Here is a 13,995-nt window from a genome sequence, read left to right as displayed (position 1 = left end):
GAATTCAGTTGAAGGCATTCAGTTGTACAACTGAAAAGCCTAGCAGAAAAGGCCTGATTTGAGATATTGTCCGTTTTGGAAACACATCGACTCTGTCAGCTGATGACCCTAAGGGCACTACAGCTGTTCCAATCACCTTTACAGTAAACAACCATGTTAGGCTGTGTATTGGCAAGAATGGRGGCGGATAACTTTGTTTCATGTTTACAAAAGCTAGTAAAATACTAATTCAACCGGTCTGGGTAGCAGCCTGAGGGGGTGCTTTCAAACACAAGCCATCTCACTCCACATACACTACCAGTCAAACGTTTGGACCTACTCATTCAAGGGTTTTTCTTAATTTTTTACTATTTTCTACATTGTAGAATAATAGACATGGAAACTATGGAATAACACATATGGAATCAAGTAGTCACCTTGTTAAAAGTGAATCTATGTAATGTCTTTCCATCTTAATGCATTTGAGTCAATCAGTTGTGTTGTGACAAGGTAGGGGTGGTATACAGAAGATAGCATTATTTGGTAAAAGACCAAGTCCATATTATGGCAAGAACAGTTCAAATAAGCAAAGAGAAACGACCTTCGATTATTACTTTGAGACATGAAGGTCAGTCAATGCGGAACATTTCAGGAACTTTGAAAGTTTCTTCAAGTGCTGTCGCAAATAACCATCAAGCACTTTGTTGAAACTGGCTCTCATGAGGACCGCCACAGGAAAGGAAGACCCAGAGTTACCTCTGCCGATGAGGATAAGTTCATTAGAGTTACCAGCCTCAGAAATTGCAGCCCAAATAAATGCTTCACAGAGTTCAAGAAACAGACACATCAACTGTTCAGAGGAGACTGTGTGAATCAGGCCGTCATGGTCTAATTGCTGAAAAGAAACCACTACTAAKGGACACCAATAAGAAGAAGAGACTTGCTTGGGCCAAGAGATGTTTGGTTTCAACCACCATGTCTTTGTGAGACGCAGAGTAGGTGAATGGATGATCTCTGCATGTGTAGTTCCCACCGTGAAGCATGGAGGTGTGATGGTGTGGGGATGCTTTGCTGGAGACACTGTCTGTGATTTATTTAAAATTCAAGGCACATTTAGTGGGACTATCATTTGTTTTTCAACAGGACAATGACCCACCATGTGGAAACTCCTTCAAGACTGTTGGAAAAGCATTCCAGGTGAAGCTGGTTGAGAGAATGTCATCAAGGCAAAGGGTGGCTACTTTGAAGAATCTCAAATTTAAAATCTATTTTGATTTGTTCAACACTTGAGAGGAATATTTACACCTGCATTGCTGTTTGGGYCTTTAGCACTTTGTGACATCAGCTGATGTAAGAAGGGCTTTATAAATACATTTTACAGAGACAGTCCACACATACCTGAGAACATCTTACACACAGKCTTGTTCTGTCTGCGTACAGAGCAGACCAGGAGCAGCCAGCTGGGGAAGAGGTGCTGGTGGCTAGACAGGAGCTCTGAGATAGAGCTGTACCTCCCTGGAGCCCCAGCACTGCAGGACCCATCACCGACCCCATACTCACACCCCGAGTCCAGGGAGTCCACAACCAGAAACAAGGGCTGCCCTGGAGGAGGGAGGCCCAGCAAAGGCAATAACACTGCCCTGGAGAGAGAGAGAGAGAGAAAATGTAGCTGTTATTCATCACACGTTGTAAATTAACAGATCAGATTTGTTTTACTTTATAACTAGGCAAGTCAGTTAGAGAACAAGATTCTTATTTACAAAGTACGGAACCTAGGAAACAGCGGGTAACTGCCTTGTTCAGGGCAGGGAACGAACAAATATTTACCTTGTGAGCTCTGGGATTCGATCTAAGCAACCTTTCGGTTAACTGGGCCCAACGCTCTAACCACTAGCGCTACCTTCCGCCCCAAATAGCTGCAGTACAAAATACATAATTGCCATCGTCAGTGACTACTGTCTGACACGAATGTCCCATGGGTTGAAGCTACTGATGAAACATGATGCTGTCATAAAGCTAGAAACAGAACTTGTATCAAACCGTGGGGTTTTTCCTGAGGGAAACAGCTCTCTAACATTCACCAGGCGCTATGGGTGTATCACATCTGTCCTTGCTCAGGCCAAGCTTTCAAGCCCACTCGCCCTGGTTCAACTCCCTCACCCAGTCTCACTCCCTAACCCTGTCCCCTAGGCCAGGGTAGAGTGATCCAGTGACTCAGGTCTCAAAAGAAGCTCTGGGATTTCGTTACCGCCCTGGGCACACACACACACACCAACACACAAACACACCAACACACACACACGCACACGCACACACCACACACACACACAACACACACACACCACACACACACACACACACAACACACACACACACACACACACACACACACACACACACACACACACACACACCACACACAGGACTGTAGTCTCTGCCAGCCTTCTTATCAAAAGCCCTGTTCTACAGCTGTTAGATTTACTAAACTGTAGCATAGTAACAACAGACACAGTAGATTTATAACTGTAGCATTGTGTGAGTGTGTTAACGAACTAAGACACAGTAGATTTACCTAACGTTGAGCGTGAGCTATGTTGTGTGAGTAGTAACAACAGAACAGTAGATTACTAACTAACCAGTGCGATGTAATAATGCTGACAAACACAAGTAGATTTTAGCGTTGATACGTGTGAGTGTCAGTGTTGTGTGAGGGTAGCGAACAATCAGACGAGTCGTTATGTGTGTGTGCGTTAGGATGCTTTGTATCGTGTGAACTGTGTAGCATAGTAACAACAGACACAGTTGAGAGTGTTGAGCGAGACTGTAGTGCATTTGTAGGTTAATTCGATGGATCTGAGATCAGCGAGTCGTATGAGTGTTGACTAACTGTGCATGAGTAACAACAGACACAGTAGATTTACTAACTGTAGCATAGTAACAACAGACACAGTAGATTTACTAACTATAGCATAGTAACAACAGACACAGTAGATTTACTAARTYTAGCATAGTAACAACAGACACACCTGGACAGGACACCTCTACAGGGTTCTATAGTCCTCTGGGACGGAGGTGGGCTTCACACCATACCTAGGCCATGTGACATCCACGCTGTGTACTGTGTGTGTGTGTGTGTGTGTGCGTGTGCGTGTGCGTGCGTGCGTGTGACATAATGAGGGCGATGACACGATGGTGCTGTATTTTGTTTTAACACCGTCTCTCACACCTGGTAGTACAGTACAACACGCTGCCGCAGACGTAGAAACCTAACGAAGTGATAAATGTGACACGTTAAAACGTTTTGTAACCACACATATATAACGTGTTTGATAGGTTGAGACTGTGTTAAAAAGAAGAAGGTACTATTCACAGAGAGAGATGAATAACAGCCTTGGTCATTCACAAACATTCAACAATGGAGTAACACTCCTACGCTTCAATGATCTCTCTTAGAAGTATCCAAAGGAAGGTGTCAGCTAATGTAAACGTAAGATATAGTCCAGTGAACACAATTGTAAAAGTCTCCCTCCCCTCCCCCACTACTCACGCTGAACAATACACTAAGCTCAAGTTTTATGTAAAAGCACTTAGTGCCTTTTGAGAGAGGGGATGTGAACGCAGGCTCCAGTCTAAAACCATTTAGGTCACAGGCTTTATCATTTACATTTAAGTCATTTAGCAGACGCTCTTATCCAGAGCGACTTACAAATTGGAAAGTTCATACATATTCATCCTGGTCCCCCCGTGGGGAATGAACCCACAACCCTGGCGTTGCAAGCGCCATGCTCTACCAACTGAGCCACACGGGACCATCACACTTATGGTATAAGAGTGGAGCACACCCTGTGTATGTGAGCACACGCCGTGTGTGCACAGAACCAGGTTAATGACCCTTTAATTGACTCAGGGCTTCCTGCCCCATCCTGTCATCGTGGTACTGGCCCGAAGGCTGACCTTTGAACCCACAGCCCTGCTGTGATTGTACAGTGTAAAGCTACGCGGGTTTGTTTATGTTTGTTAACGACTCTAATGGGGCCTACAGCTATCATTTAATGGTGTTTAAAGACTCTAAATGGCTACCAGCTAGCATTTATATGGTGGTTAACGATGCTAATGGGCTACAGCAGCATTTATATTGGTGTTAACGACTCTAATGGCTACAGCTAGCATTTAATGGTGTTAACGATCTAGGCTACAGCTAGCTTTATATGGGTTAACGATGCTAATGGTACAAGCTATCATTTATATGGTGTTAACGATGCCTAATGGCTACAGCTATCATTTATATGGTGTTAACAGGATGCATACATGCTACAGCTAGCATTTATATGGTTTACACGATGCTAAATGGTACACTATCATTTATATGGTGTTAACGATGCCTAAATGGCTTACAGCTAGCATTTATATGGTGTTAACGATGCTAATGGCTACAGCTAAGCATTTTATATGGTGTTAACGACTCTAATGGCTACAGCTAGCATTTATATGGGTTGGTTAAACGATGCTAATGGCTACAGCTAGCATTTATATTGGTGTTAAACGATTGACTAATTGGTACAGCTAGCATTTTTATATGGTGTTAACGTTGCTAATGGCTTACAGCTATATTTATATGTGTTAAACGATGCTAATGGCTAACAGCTATCAATTTATATGGTGTTAACGATGCTAATGGCCAGCAGCTATTCATTTATATGGTGTTAACGAATGCTAATGGCTACAGTTAGGCATTTATATTGTTAACGATGCTAATAGGCACAGCTAGTATTTATCATGTTGTTAACGACTCTAAATGGGCTTACAGCTATCATTTATATGGTGGTTTAACTGATGCTAATGTGCTTACAGCTAGCATTTATATGGTGTTAACGACTCTAATGGCTACAGCTAGCATTTATATGGTGTTAACGATGCTAATGCTACAGCTAGCATTTATATGGTGTTAACGACTCTAATGCTACAGCTAGCATTTATATGGTGTTTAACGATGCTAATGGTACAGCTACATTTATAATTGGTCTGTTAACGACTCTAATGGCTACGCTAGCATTTTATATGGGTGTAACGATGCTAATGGCTACAGCTCAGCATTTATATGTGTTAACGATGCTAATGGCTACAGCTAGCATTTATATGTTGTTAACGACTCTAATGGCTACAGCTAGCAATTTTATATGCGTGTTAATGATGCTAATGGCTACAGCTATCATTTATATGGTGTTAACGATGCTAATGGCTACAGCTATCATTTTATATGGTGTTAACGAATGTAATGGCTACAGCTATCATTTATATGGTGTTAACGACTCTAATGGCACAGGCTAGCATTTATATGGTGTTAATGCTAATGGCTAAGCTATCATTTTATGTGTAACGATGCTAATTGGCTACAGCTATCACTTTATTGGTGTTAACGATTGCATGGCTACAGCTATCATTATTGTGGTGTTAATGATGCTATGGCTACAGCTATCATTTATATGGTGTTAACGATGCTAATGGCTAACAGCTAGCATCTGTTCAAATTCAAGGATCCTCTGTATATGCTTTCACCGTCACTCCAAGCTCGTGTTTCCTCTGATAGTGTTCACATGACAGTGCTCAACTGCAGCCACTTCTCTCACTCAGGCTCCGAATGCACACAGCTCCCTCAGGCTATGGGTCAGGGGAATATGGAATGTAGCCCTATACTTCACACCAGAAACACAGCAAACAGAAGAGGGAGAGCGTGAGCGTTCCTCCGCCGTGCACAACCATCCCCAGAGTCAGCACGACAGCAGCAGACAGACAGAGAGGGTCTTCGTAAGAATGGCGACCTCACAAGCGGTACCAACGACTCCGTTTTGCGACTCGAGGCAAACGCATTTTTCATGTCTTTGTTCTTTTTTTCTGAAAGGACGTGTCGTAAATAGCATTGTAGCATTCATTCATACTGGAGGACCATTGTGAGAGCGTTGAATGGCTTGTATTATTAGGGAGAAATAAATAAATAAATAAACCAAGGAAGCGAGACAATCACTTGCTTTTTTTTTCTGTGGTACTTTTGGCCCTCTTTGTTTGACTGAGCAGCACTAGCAGTGACAGGCTTTTAGAAGTACAGTGTAAATAGAATCTGAATGTCAATGCAATTTTTATTTAACCTTTATTTAACTAGGCAAGTCAGTTAAGAACAAATTCTTATTTACAATGATGGCCTACCAAAAGGCAAAAGGCCTCCTGTGGGGACGGGGGCTGGGATYAAAAAGTAATATATATAAATACAAATATATAGGACAAAACACGCATCACGACAAGAGAGACAACACAACAGTACWTAAAGAGAGAACTAAGACAACAACATAGCAAGGCAACAACACATGACAACAACATGGTAGCAACACAACATGYCAGCAGCACAACATGGTAAGAGCACAAAACATGGTACAAAAATGATTGGGCACAGCCAACAGCAGAAAGGGCAAGAAGGTAGAGACAACAYTACKTCATGCAAAGCAGCCACAACTGTCAGTAAGAGTGTCCATGATTGAGTCTTTGAATGAAGAGATGGAGATAAAACTGTCCAGTTTGAGTGTTTGTTGCAGCTCGTTCCAGTCGCTAGCTGCAGCGAACTGAAAAGAGGAGCGACCCAGGGATGTGTGTACTTTGGGGACCTTTATCAGAATGTGACTGGCAGAACGGGTGTTGTATGTGGAGGATGAGGGCTGCAGTAGATATCTCAGATAGGGGGGAGTGAGGACTAAGAGATGACCAGTTTACAGAGGAGTCTAGAGTGCAGCGATATGTCTTATAAGGAGCAATGGTGGCAAATCTGATGGCCGAATGGTAAACTCCCTGTTATCTGTAGGAAGTAGTCTAGGACAGTTAACTAGGAGAAGCTTGATGGTTGTGTAATTTATTTCACTTTCCAAATACATTACGCTAATGCGACTATTCATATGTTACTGTGAAAGTGTGACTATTATGTCAAATCAAGCAATGGGTATTTTTCCCAGACGTATTTATCAATCTGAGTCACTCAATGTTTGAGTTTGACAACCCTTGAAATGTCTCTATAGAAATGTCACATCCGCTTCTGKAGACAATGTATTGAATTCACATCAAAGCAGAGCAATTCACAAAGRCGTCTAGATAAGTTGATTAGTAACGCTAGAGAGTAATAGAGGGGGTATAGAGTGCAGACCTTTTGAAGGTGTCATCCGGGTCCCTCTGGCAGTGTAGGGGCTCCAAGGTGGGAGCCACCAAGGGGMTYTCCAGTGTGTCCCTGTACCCCAGGGGGAGGAGGGGGCTGACCCTCAGCTGATCCACCAGGCCCAGGACAAACCTCCACACCGCCATGCTCCTCRCATCCTCCCGCTGGCAGAAGTGAAACCCCAAACAGCGGGGTGCCAGCCCGACCCCCAGCCCTGCGTCCGATGTGGGCCATACTGCCTCCGTGCATAGGGCTGTCTTCCCTGCCCCGGGCCCCCCAGTTACCAGGACCCCCGGGGGCCGGCCGGGAGTGGACCTGGCCTCCAGACAGCGCCGGAGCTTTTCCAGGGCCCATTCCCGGCAGTAGAAGCGGCGGCCCCGTAGCAGGCTGGTGCTATYGCTGCTGCCACTCATCGGGSCCCTGGGAACCAACCAGGAGWCACTCCACCACGGGCCCAACGTCCCATACTTCTCTCTCCAGTTCCTCTTGTACTTTTGCTTTTGATAWGAATGGACAATTGTAGACTATTATATGGATTATACACCTCTGGCAGCTTTGGTAGTGTCAGGATACTTTCCTTGAGTGTCCTAAAAGTTCTGCGTCAGATGTTATGTTCTGGTGGCTCCTCCAGGTACCATCCTAGTCCCTTAATCCTTCCCCTGTGGTCAATTAGGAMCAGTCCTCTGGACACTCAGGTGTGTGGAGTGAGATCCTTTAGTCTCTCCACAGGTTCCTCCAGTCAATCAGTGTGTCTCTGCCATCTCAACCGGGGTCCGCAGGTGAGAAATACAAGGAAAAGGTTAATGGATAGAAAACAGAATAGAGCTGCGGCTGCTACACGGTTCCAGTACGACTCTGTTTATCACACTGCTGCTCCACTCCTCTGTCTGAGAGAGAGAGAAAAAAAAGAGAGAGAGACAGAGAGAGTGTCAGACCGTGAGAGATTGCGACGAGGGATCACCCCAGATAAGATATCCTTGTTCTGCCTCCCTCCGTGCTGCTGCTGCTGAAAGTCCTGCTTTCTCTCGTTGCGATTCCTACATTTGTCTCAAAGTTTCTTCCCTCTCCGTACAGTTGGCTCAGATGAAATTCCCTCCTCTTTCACACGCCCTCTCCTTCCCTCCCTCCCTCTCTCTCCCTTCCCCCCCTCTCTCTCTCCCTCTCTCCCTCCCTCCCTCCCTCTCTCCCTACCTCCCTCTCTCTCTCCCTCCCCCTCTCTTTCTCTCCCTCCCTCCCTCCCTCTCTCCTCCCCCCCATTTCTCAGCATGTCAGGGCATGTATTGAAGCAGAGTGGCATTTAAACTGTGAGTCAGAGACAGGGAGGGAGAGTAACGAAAAGAAGAAGAGAGAGCATATTGGAACGTGAGCGATCTAAAGAGAGGAGGAGTTGGATTGCTTGTTTGGGGTCAAAGTTCATCCACAGCAGCATGCTATAACTGAGGCTTTCACACCGCTCCWGGGTCCCTCCTGTCCAGGGATTGGCTCAGGGAGGGAGGGAGGGAGGGAGTATGTGAATGAGCTCCAGAACTCCTGTATAAGTACACCTCACATGGTTATTYTTAAACAGATGTGATGAAGCAGAACCCATGCTGCTGTTATTGCAGGATTCAGGATGGAACCAACKTTTAACTAAGTTGCTGACAAAGCCACTTTATGTAGTCTGACTGTTTCCACATTTTGTGAGGAAAGCAATGCGAGGTTCAGAGAGGTGTTTTCAAAAATGCTACTTTRGAGTTTTTAACAGTTATATCATTGTTTTATTATGAACTATCWATGAGGTAATGTAAAAAGAAAATACATGAATTTGGTCATTCTCTGTGACATCCAGATAATCTAGGGTATTTGTTCAAAGCCCTCTGTGAAGACTTAACTAGTCTATGGAAGAATGTCAATTACATTATATTACTTCAGTGAATCAATCCATAATGTATCAAATCAATACATGAACCAATCAATCAATTAATCAATCAGCTTCTTTCAACTCAAAAGCCCCTATAGGYTACTGAGTCTTGTAGAATCTGTTTAAGTCACTTCCTGTGGTGGAAGGAACAGCTAGGTACCTGATGGGTAGTTCACACAGCGGCCTGACCACATGATCTGTCGGTCTGATCACATGACCTGCCCCGAAATGAGGAAGATAGTAGAAACCAGGCAAAACTGAGGACGCACGGATGAGATATAAACTAGCAGCAAAAAAAAAAGAAACATGGTCATCTCAGCTTGCCAGAGTGAATTCTATTGTAAGTAGTTAGCTAACTAAAAATGTTTGAGAAAAGCTACATCATACCATACYTTTGACATACGATTATTTTGTAGTTAGCTAGCTAAATCCGTGTACTAGCTAACTAACGTAGCTAGTAGTAACAGTAGTGAGTTAGTCCAATTATGTACGCTGCTTAATGGGCCCCCTTGCCTGCCTAAATTGTAATGCGTTAGCTAGCTAGCTCAGAACCACGTAGCTACACAACACGACCAAAAGTATGTGGACACCAGTCGGAGTTACAATTCATCCCAAAGGTGTTCGATGGGGGTTGAGGTCAGGGCTCTGTGTAGGCCAGTCAAGGTCTTCCACACCGATCTCGACAAACCATTTCTGTATGGACCTCACTTTGTGCATGGGGGGGGATTGTCATGCTGAAAGAGGAAAGGACCTTCCCCAAACTGTTACCACAAAGTTGGAAGCACAGAATCGTCTAGAATGTCATTGTATGCTGTAGCGTTAAGATTTCCCTTCACTGGAACTAAAGGGCCCAAACCATAAAAACCTCCCCAGACCATTATTCCTCCTCCCCCAAACGTTACAGTTGGCACTAMACATTGGGGCAGGTAGSGTTCTTCTGGCATCCGTCAAACCCAGATTAGTCCGTCGGACTGCCAGATGGATTAAGATGGCGCCGACAGACATGGTCGCCTCACTTCACGTCCTTAGGAAACTATGCAATAATTTTTTTTATTTTTATGGATTTGATTTGAAGAGTGATTCATCACTCCAGAGACCGCGTTTTCACTGCTTCAGAGTACAATGGCGGCGAGCCACTCCAGCTGACGCTTGGCATTGTGCATGGGGATCTTAGGCTTGTGCGCGACTGGTCAGCCATGGAAACCCATTTCCTTGTATTTCTAGCAGGACAGAAATATGACAAACTGACTTGTTGGAAAGGTGGCATCCTATGACGGTGCCACATGGAATGTCATTGATCTCTTCAGTAAGGCCAGTCTACTGCAAATGTTTGTCTGTGGAGATTGCATGGTTGTGTGTGTTACGTTCGTTTAGAGATGAATTAGACCAAGGTGCAGCGTGGTAGGCGAACATCTTACTTTTATTAAAATGAACACCGAAAAACAACAAAATACAAAACGAACGTAAAGTTCTGCAGGCTACACAGCAACTATACAAAATCAAGATCCCACAAACTAAGGTGGGAAAAAGGCTGCCTAAGTATGATCCCCAATCAGAGACAACGATAGACAACTGCCTCTGATTGGGAACCATWCCAGGCCAAACAAAGAAATAGGAAAACTAGATTGCCCACCCTAGTCACACCCTGACCTAACCAAAATAGAGAATTAAAAGGATCTCTAAGGTCAGGGCGTGACAGTGTGCTCGATTTTATAAACCTCTCAGCAACGGGTGTGGCTAAAATTGCCGAATCCACTCATTTGAAGGGGTGTCCACATACTTTTGTATATATAGTGTATTTATTACAGCTAGCATCACAAAGCAATGACAGCTCAAGTGACCGCCTAAATTGCCTATAGTATCATCAGAAATTGTCATCAGTCACTTATTATGTCCACCCTCGTGCATCCACAGGAACAGACAAACAATATGCCAGCACTTGGAACAAGTGTGTGATGAGGACATCAAGTTTGTTGAGTATGAAATCCCGGCTGGGAGGGGGCACGCAGACGACGATGATGTCACATGATGTATGATGTCACCAGAATCAAAAGATAGATTTACATTTTGCAGACGCTCTTATCCAGAGCGACTTACAGTAGAGTGCATACATTTTATTATTTTTTATTTTTTTTACATACTGAGACAAGGATATCCCTACCGGCCAAACCCTCCCTACCGGCCAAACCCTCCCTAACCCGGACGACGCTATGCCAATTGTGCGTCGCCCCACGGATCTCCCGGTTGCAACAGAGCCTGGGCGCGAACCCAGCCCAGCCTGGGCGCGAACCCAGAGACTCTGGTGGCGCAGCTAGCACTGCGATGCAGTGCCCTAGACCACTGCGCCACCCGGGAGACCCGGTACATTTTCAGCCGCAGTGGTGGCTGTAGATGGCTGTATCTTCTACTGTCGCCGTGTAAAGGGGATTCCATTGTCTCTTTCAAACCGTGATTGAAATTCAGTTAAATATAACAACCAATTGTTTCCAGAAGCTTCTTGTATAAATGCTTTCCTTCTTCATAGGCTAGTTATTTGTGGTTATGTATTGATGTTGAGCCMAATGTATTTATTTAAATGTTTTATATAAAAAAAAATGCATAGTTAACATATCATCACATTTCTTAAATGTAGACTTATTTTTCCCCCCCAAAAATCTATAAACATTTTTGTCAGCAGTGATGTTGTGTTTTTACCAATGCATTCCTCTTACACTGATCAGATGTGTGCAGGACCATGTGATCACTTTAAGCAGTTGATTGATAGTATCTGTACCTTTTGACTCGCATAATGTTCACTGTAGGGGCAATAGGCTTACATCTAGTGGGGCATTGGAACATACTGTAGCACACAGAGCAGTAGGATATAGAACAATGCTCTGAAAATCTAGACTCTGATATTAAACTTTGATATTTAGATTGTTTAATTCCATAGATGTTAACATTTTACACATAATAAAACAGCCCGAAGGAACACCTTAGGCAGATTGTTTGATCAGTGAGCTATGCAGAGGAAGTGACTCATAAACAAGTGACTCATAAACAGCGTGAAGTGAAGGCTTGTCTACTTAACTTTGTATAAACATATTTTTTTATGAATGTACCTTTGTGCAAACAATGAGACACAATAAGACAAGTCAGCTAGCTGGTAGATACGCAACATTTACAATTGCTGTTACAATGGCTAGTCTAGCCGTTAGCTAGCTAGAGCAAACAGCGGTGCTGTGATGAAGGCAGGGTAAACAAATCTGCGGGGTTTCTTGGCAGGTCACATGATCAGACCAGCAGATCATGTGTTCAGGCCAGCTGTGTGAACTTAGCACTACCTGTACCAGATARGTTATTAACAACTATCTTAGCCTACAGGGCCATTCAGAGAAGCAGGGAGCTGCCTGCCATTAGACTGACAGTGTTTTTTTAAATTTTTATTACCTTTACACGACCCCCGGAAATGTCTAGTAGCCGTTTTACTCTAGCTTGTCAACAACACAACCCTTCCATTCAACTGAGGCAATTAATAGATACTGTAAAAGCTTTGAGTTCGAATGATGAACCCTTGAAATTGAAACGACCACTTTGTTGTTACATAGGCTAGGAAATTTAGATAGACTTTTCAACTTTGAAATGTCTTTCTTAAATGACCATTACATAGCCTATGTCAATAGAGAGAAACAATATTTACGTCTTTTTGTAGGCATTAATTCCGCCTCTCCAGCCGACGCTTGGCATTGCTCATGGTGATCATGTTACCAAGAAATGTAGTTTCTATAGGTGGTTTCTATAGGTGGTTTCTATAGGTGGTTTCTATAGGTGGTTTCTATAGGTGGTTTCTATAGATGGTTTCTATATGTAGTTTCTATAGGTGGTTTCTATAGGTGGTTTCTATAGGTGGTTTCTATAGGTAACACCTATAGAAACTAATATAGAACCACTATAGAACTAATATAGAAAACGGACCTATAGAAACCACCTAATGAAACTACCTATAGAAACAACCTATAGAAACTAATATAGAAACCACTTATAGAAAACAACCTATAGAACACAATATGAAACTAATAATAGAAACCACCTATAGAAATCTACTATAGAAACGCATATAGAAATACTATGAAACAACTAAGTAAACTATATAGACAAATAGCTATAGAAACTAATAATAGAAAACTAATAGATAACACCTATAGAAACTAAATAATAGAAACACTATAGAACTAATAATAGAAATCACCTATGAACACTATAGAAACCACCTATGAAACTACCTATAGAAACACCTATAGAAACCTATTAGAAACACTATAGAAGCTTAAAGACAACCTATAAGAAACACTATAGAAATAATAATAGAAACCACCTATAAAACTAAATCAATAGAAGACCTATAGAAACACTTATAGAAACTAATATAGAAACCACTATAGACATAATAGAAAACTATAGAAACTAATAATGAACCACCTATAGAAACCACCTAAGAAACCACTTATAGAAACCACCTATAGAAACTTACCTATAGAAACTAATAATGAAACACCTATAGAAACTAATCCATAGAAACCACTATAGAAACTACCTATAGAACACTATAGAAACCAAAATAGAACACTATAGAAACCACCTATAGAAACACCTATAGAAACTACCTATAGAAACATCTATTATAGAAAAACCTATAGAAACCACTATAGATATAACCAACCTATAGAAAGCATAAACCACCTATAGAACCACCTTATAGAAACTTACCTATAGAAACACCTATAGAAACCTATTAGAAACCAATATGAAACAACGCTATAGAACCAGCTATAGAAACCACCTATAGAAACACCTATAGAAACCACTTAGAAACACCTTATTAGAAATAGCTTAAAACCATATAGAAACACCTATAGAAACCTACTATAGAATATCTATAGAAACA

At 42.7% G+C, this 13,995-nt stretch overlaps 1 protein-coding gene across 1 annotated transcript in view; it reads right to left on the bottom strand.

The window, feature by feature from the left end:
* LOC112070748 (ankyrin repeat domain-containing protein 50-like) overlaps window positions 1-8,250 on the bottom strand; it is a 22,266-nt gene extending 14,016 nt beyond the window's left edge. The window contains 2 exon segments of the mRNA XM_024138196.2: window positions 1,378-1,619; window positions 7,163-8,250. Of these exon segments, the coding sequence (XP_023993964.1) occupies window positions 1,378-1,619; window positions 7,163-7,584 (664 nt within the window). The 5' untranslated portion in view covers window positions 7,585-8,250.
* Window positions 8,251-13,995: the final 5,745 nt, after the last annotated feature.

This window comes from Salvelinus sp. IW2-2015, unplaced genomic scaffold (genome assembly GCF_002910315.2).
Source record: "Salvelinus sp. IW2-2015 unplaced genomic scaffold, ASM291031v2 Un_scaffold1415, whole genome shotgun sequence".
Lineage (NCBI taxonomy): Eukaryota > Metazoa > Chordata > Actinopteri > Salmoniformes > Salmonidae > Salvelinus > Salvelinus sp. IW2-2015.
This window is presented reverse-complemented; position numbering and strand designations above follow the sequence as displayed.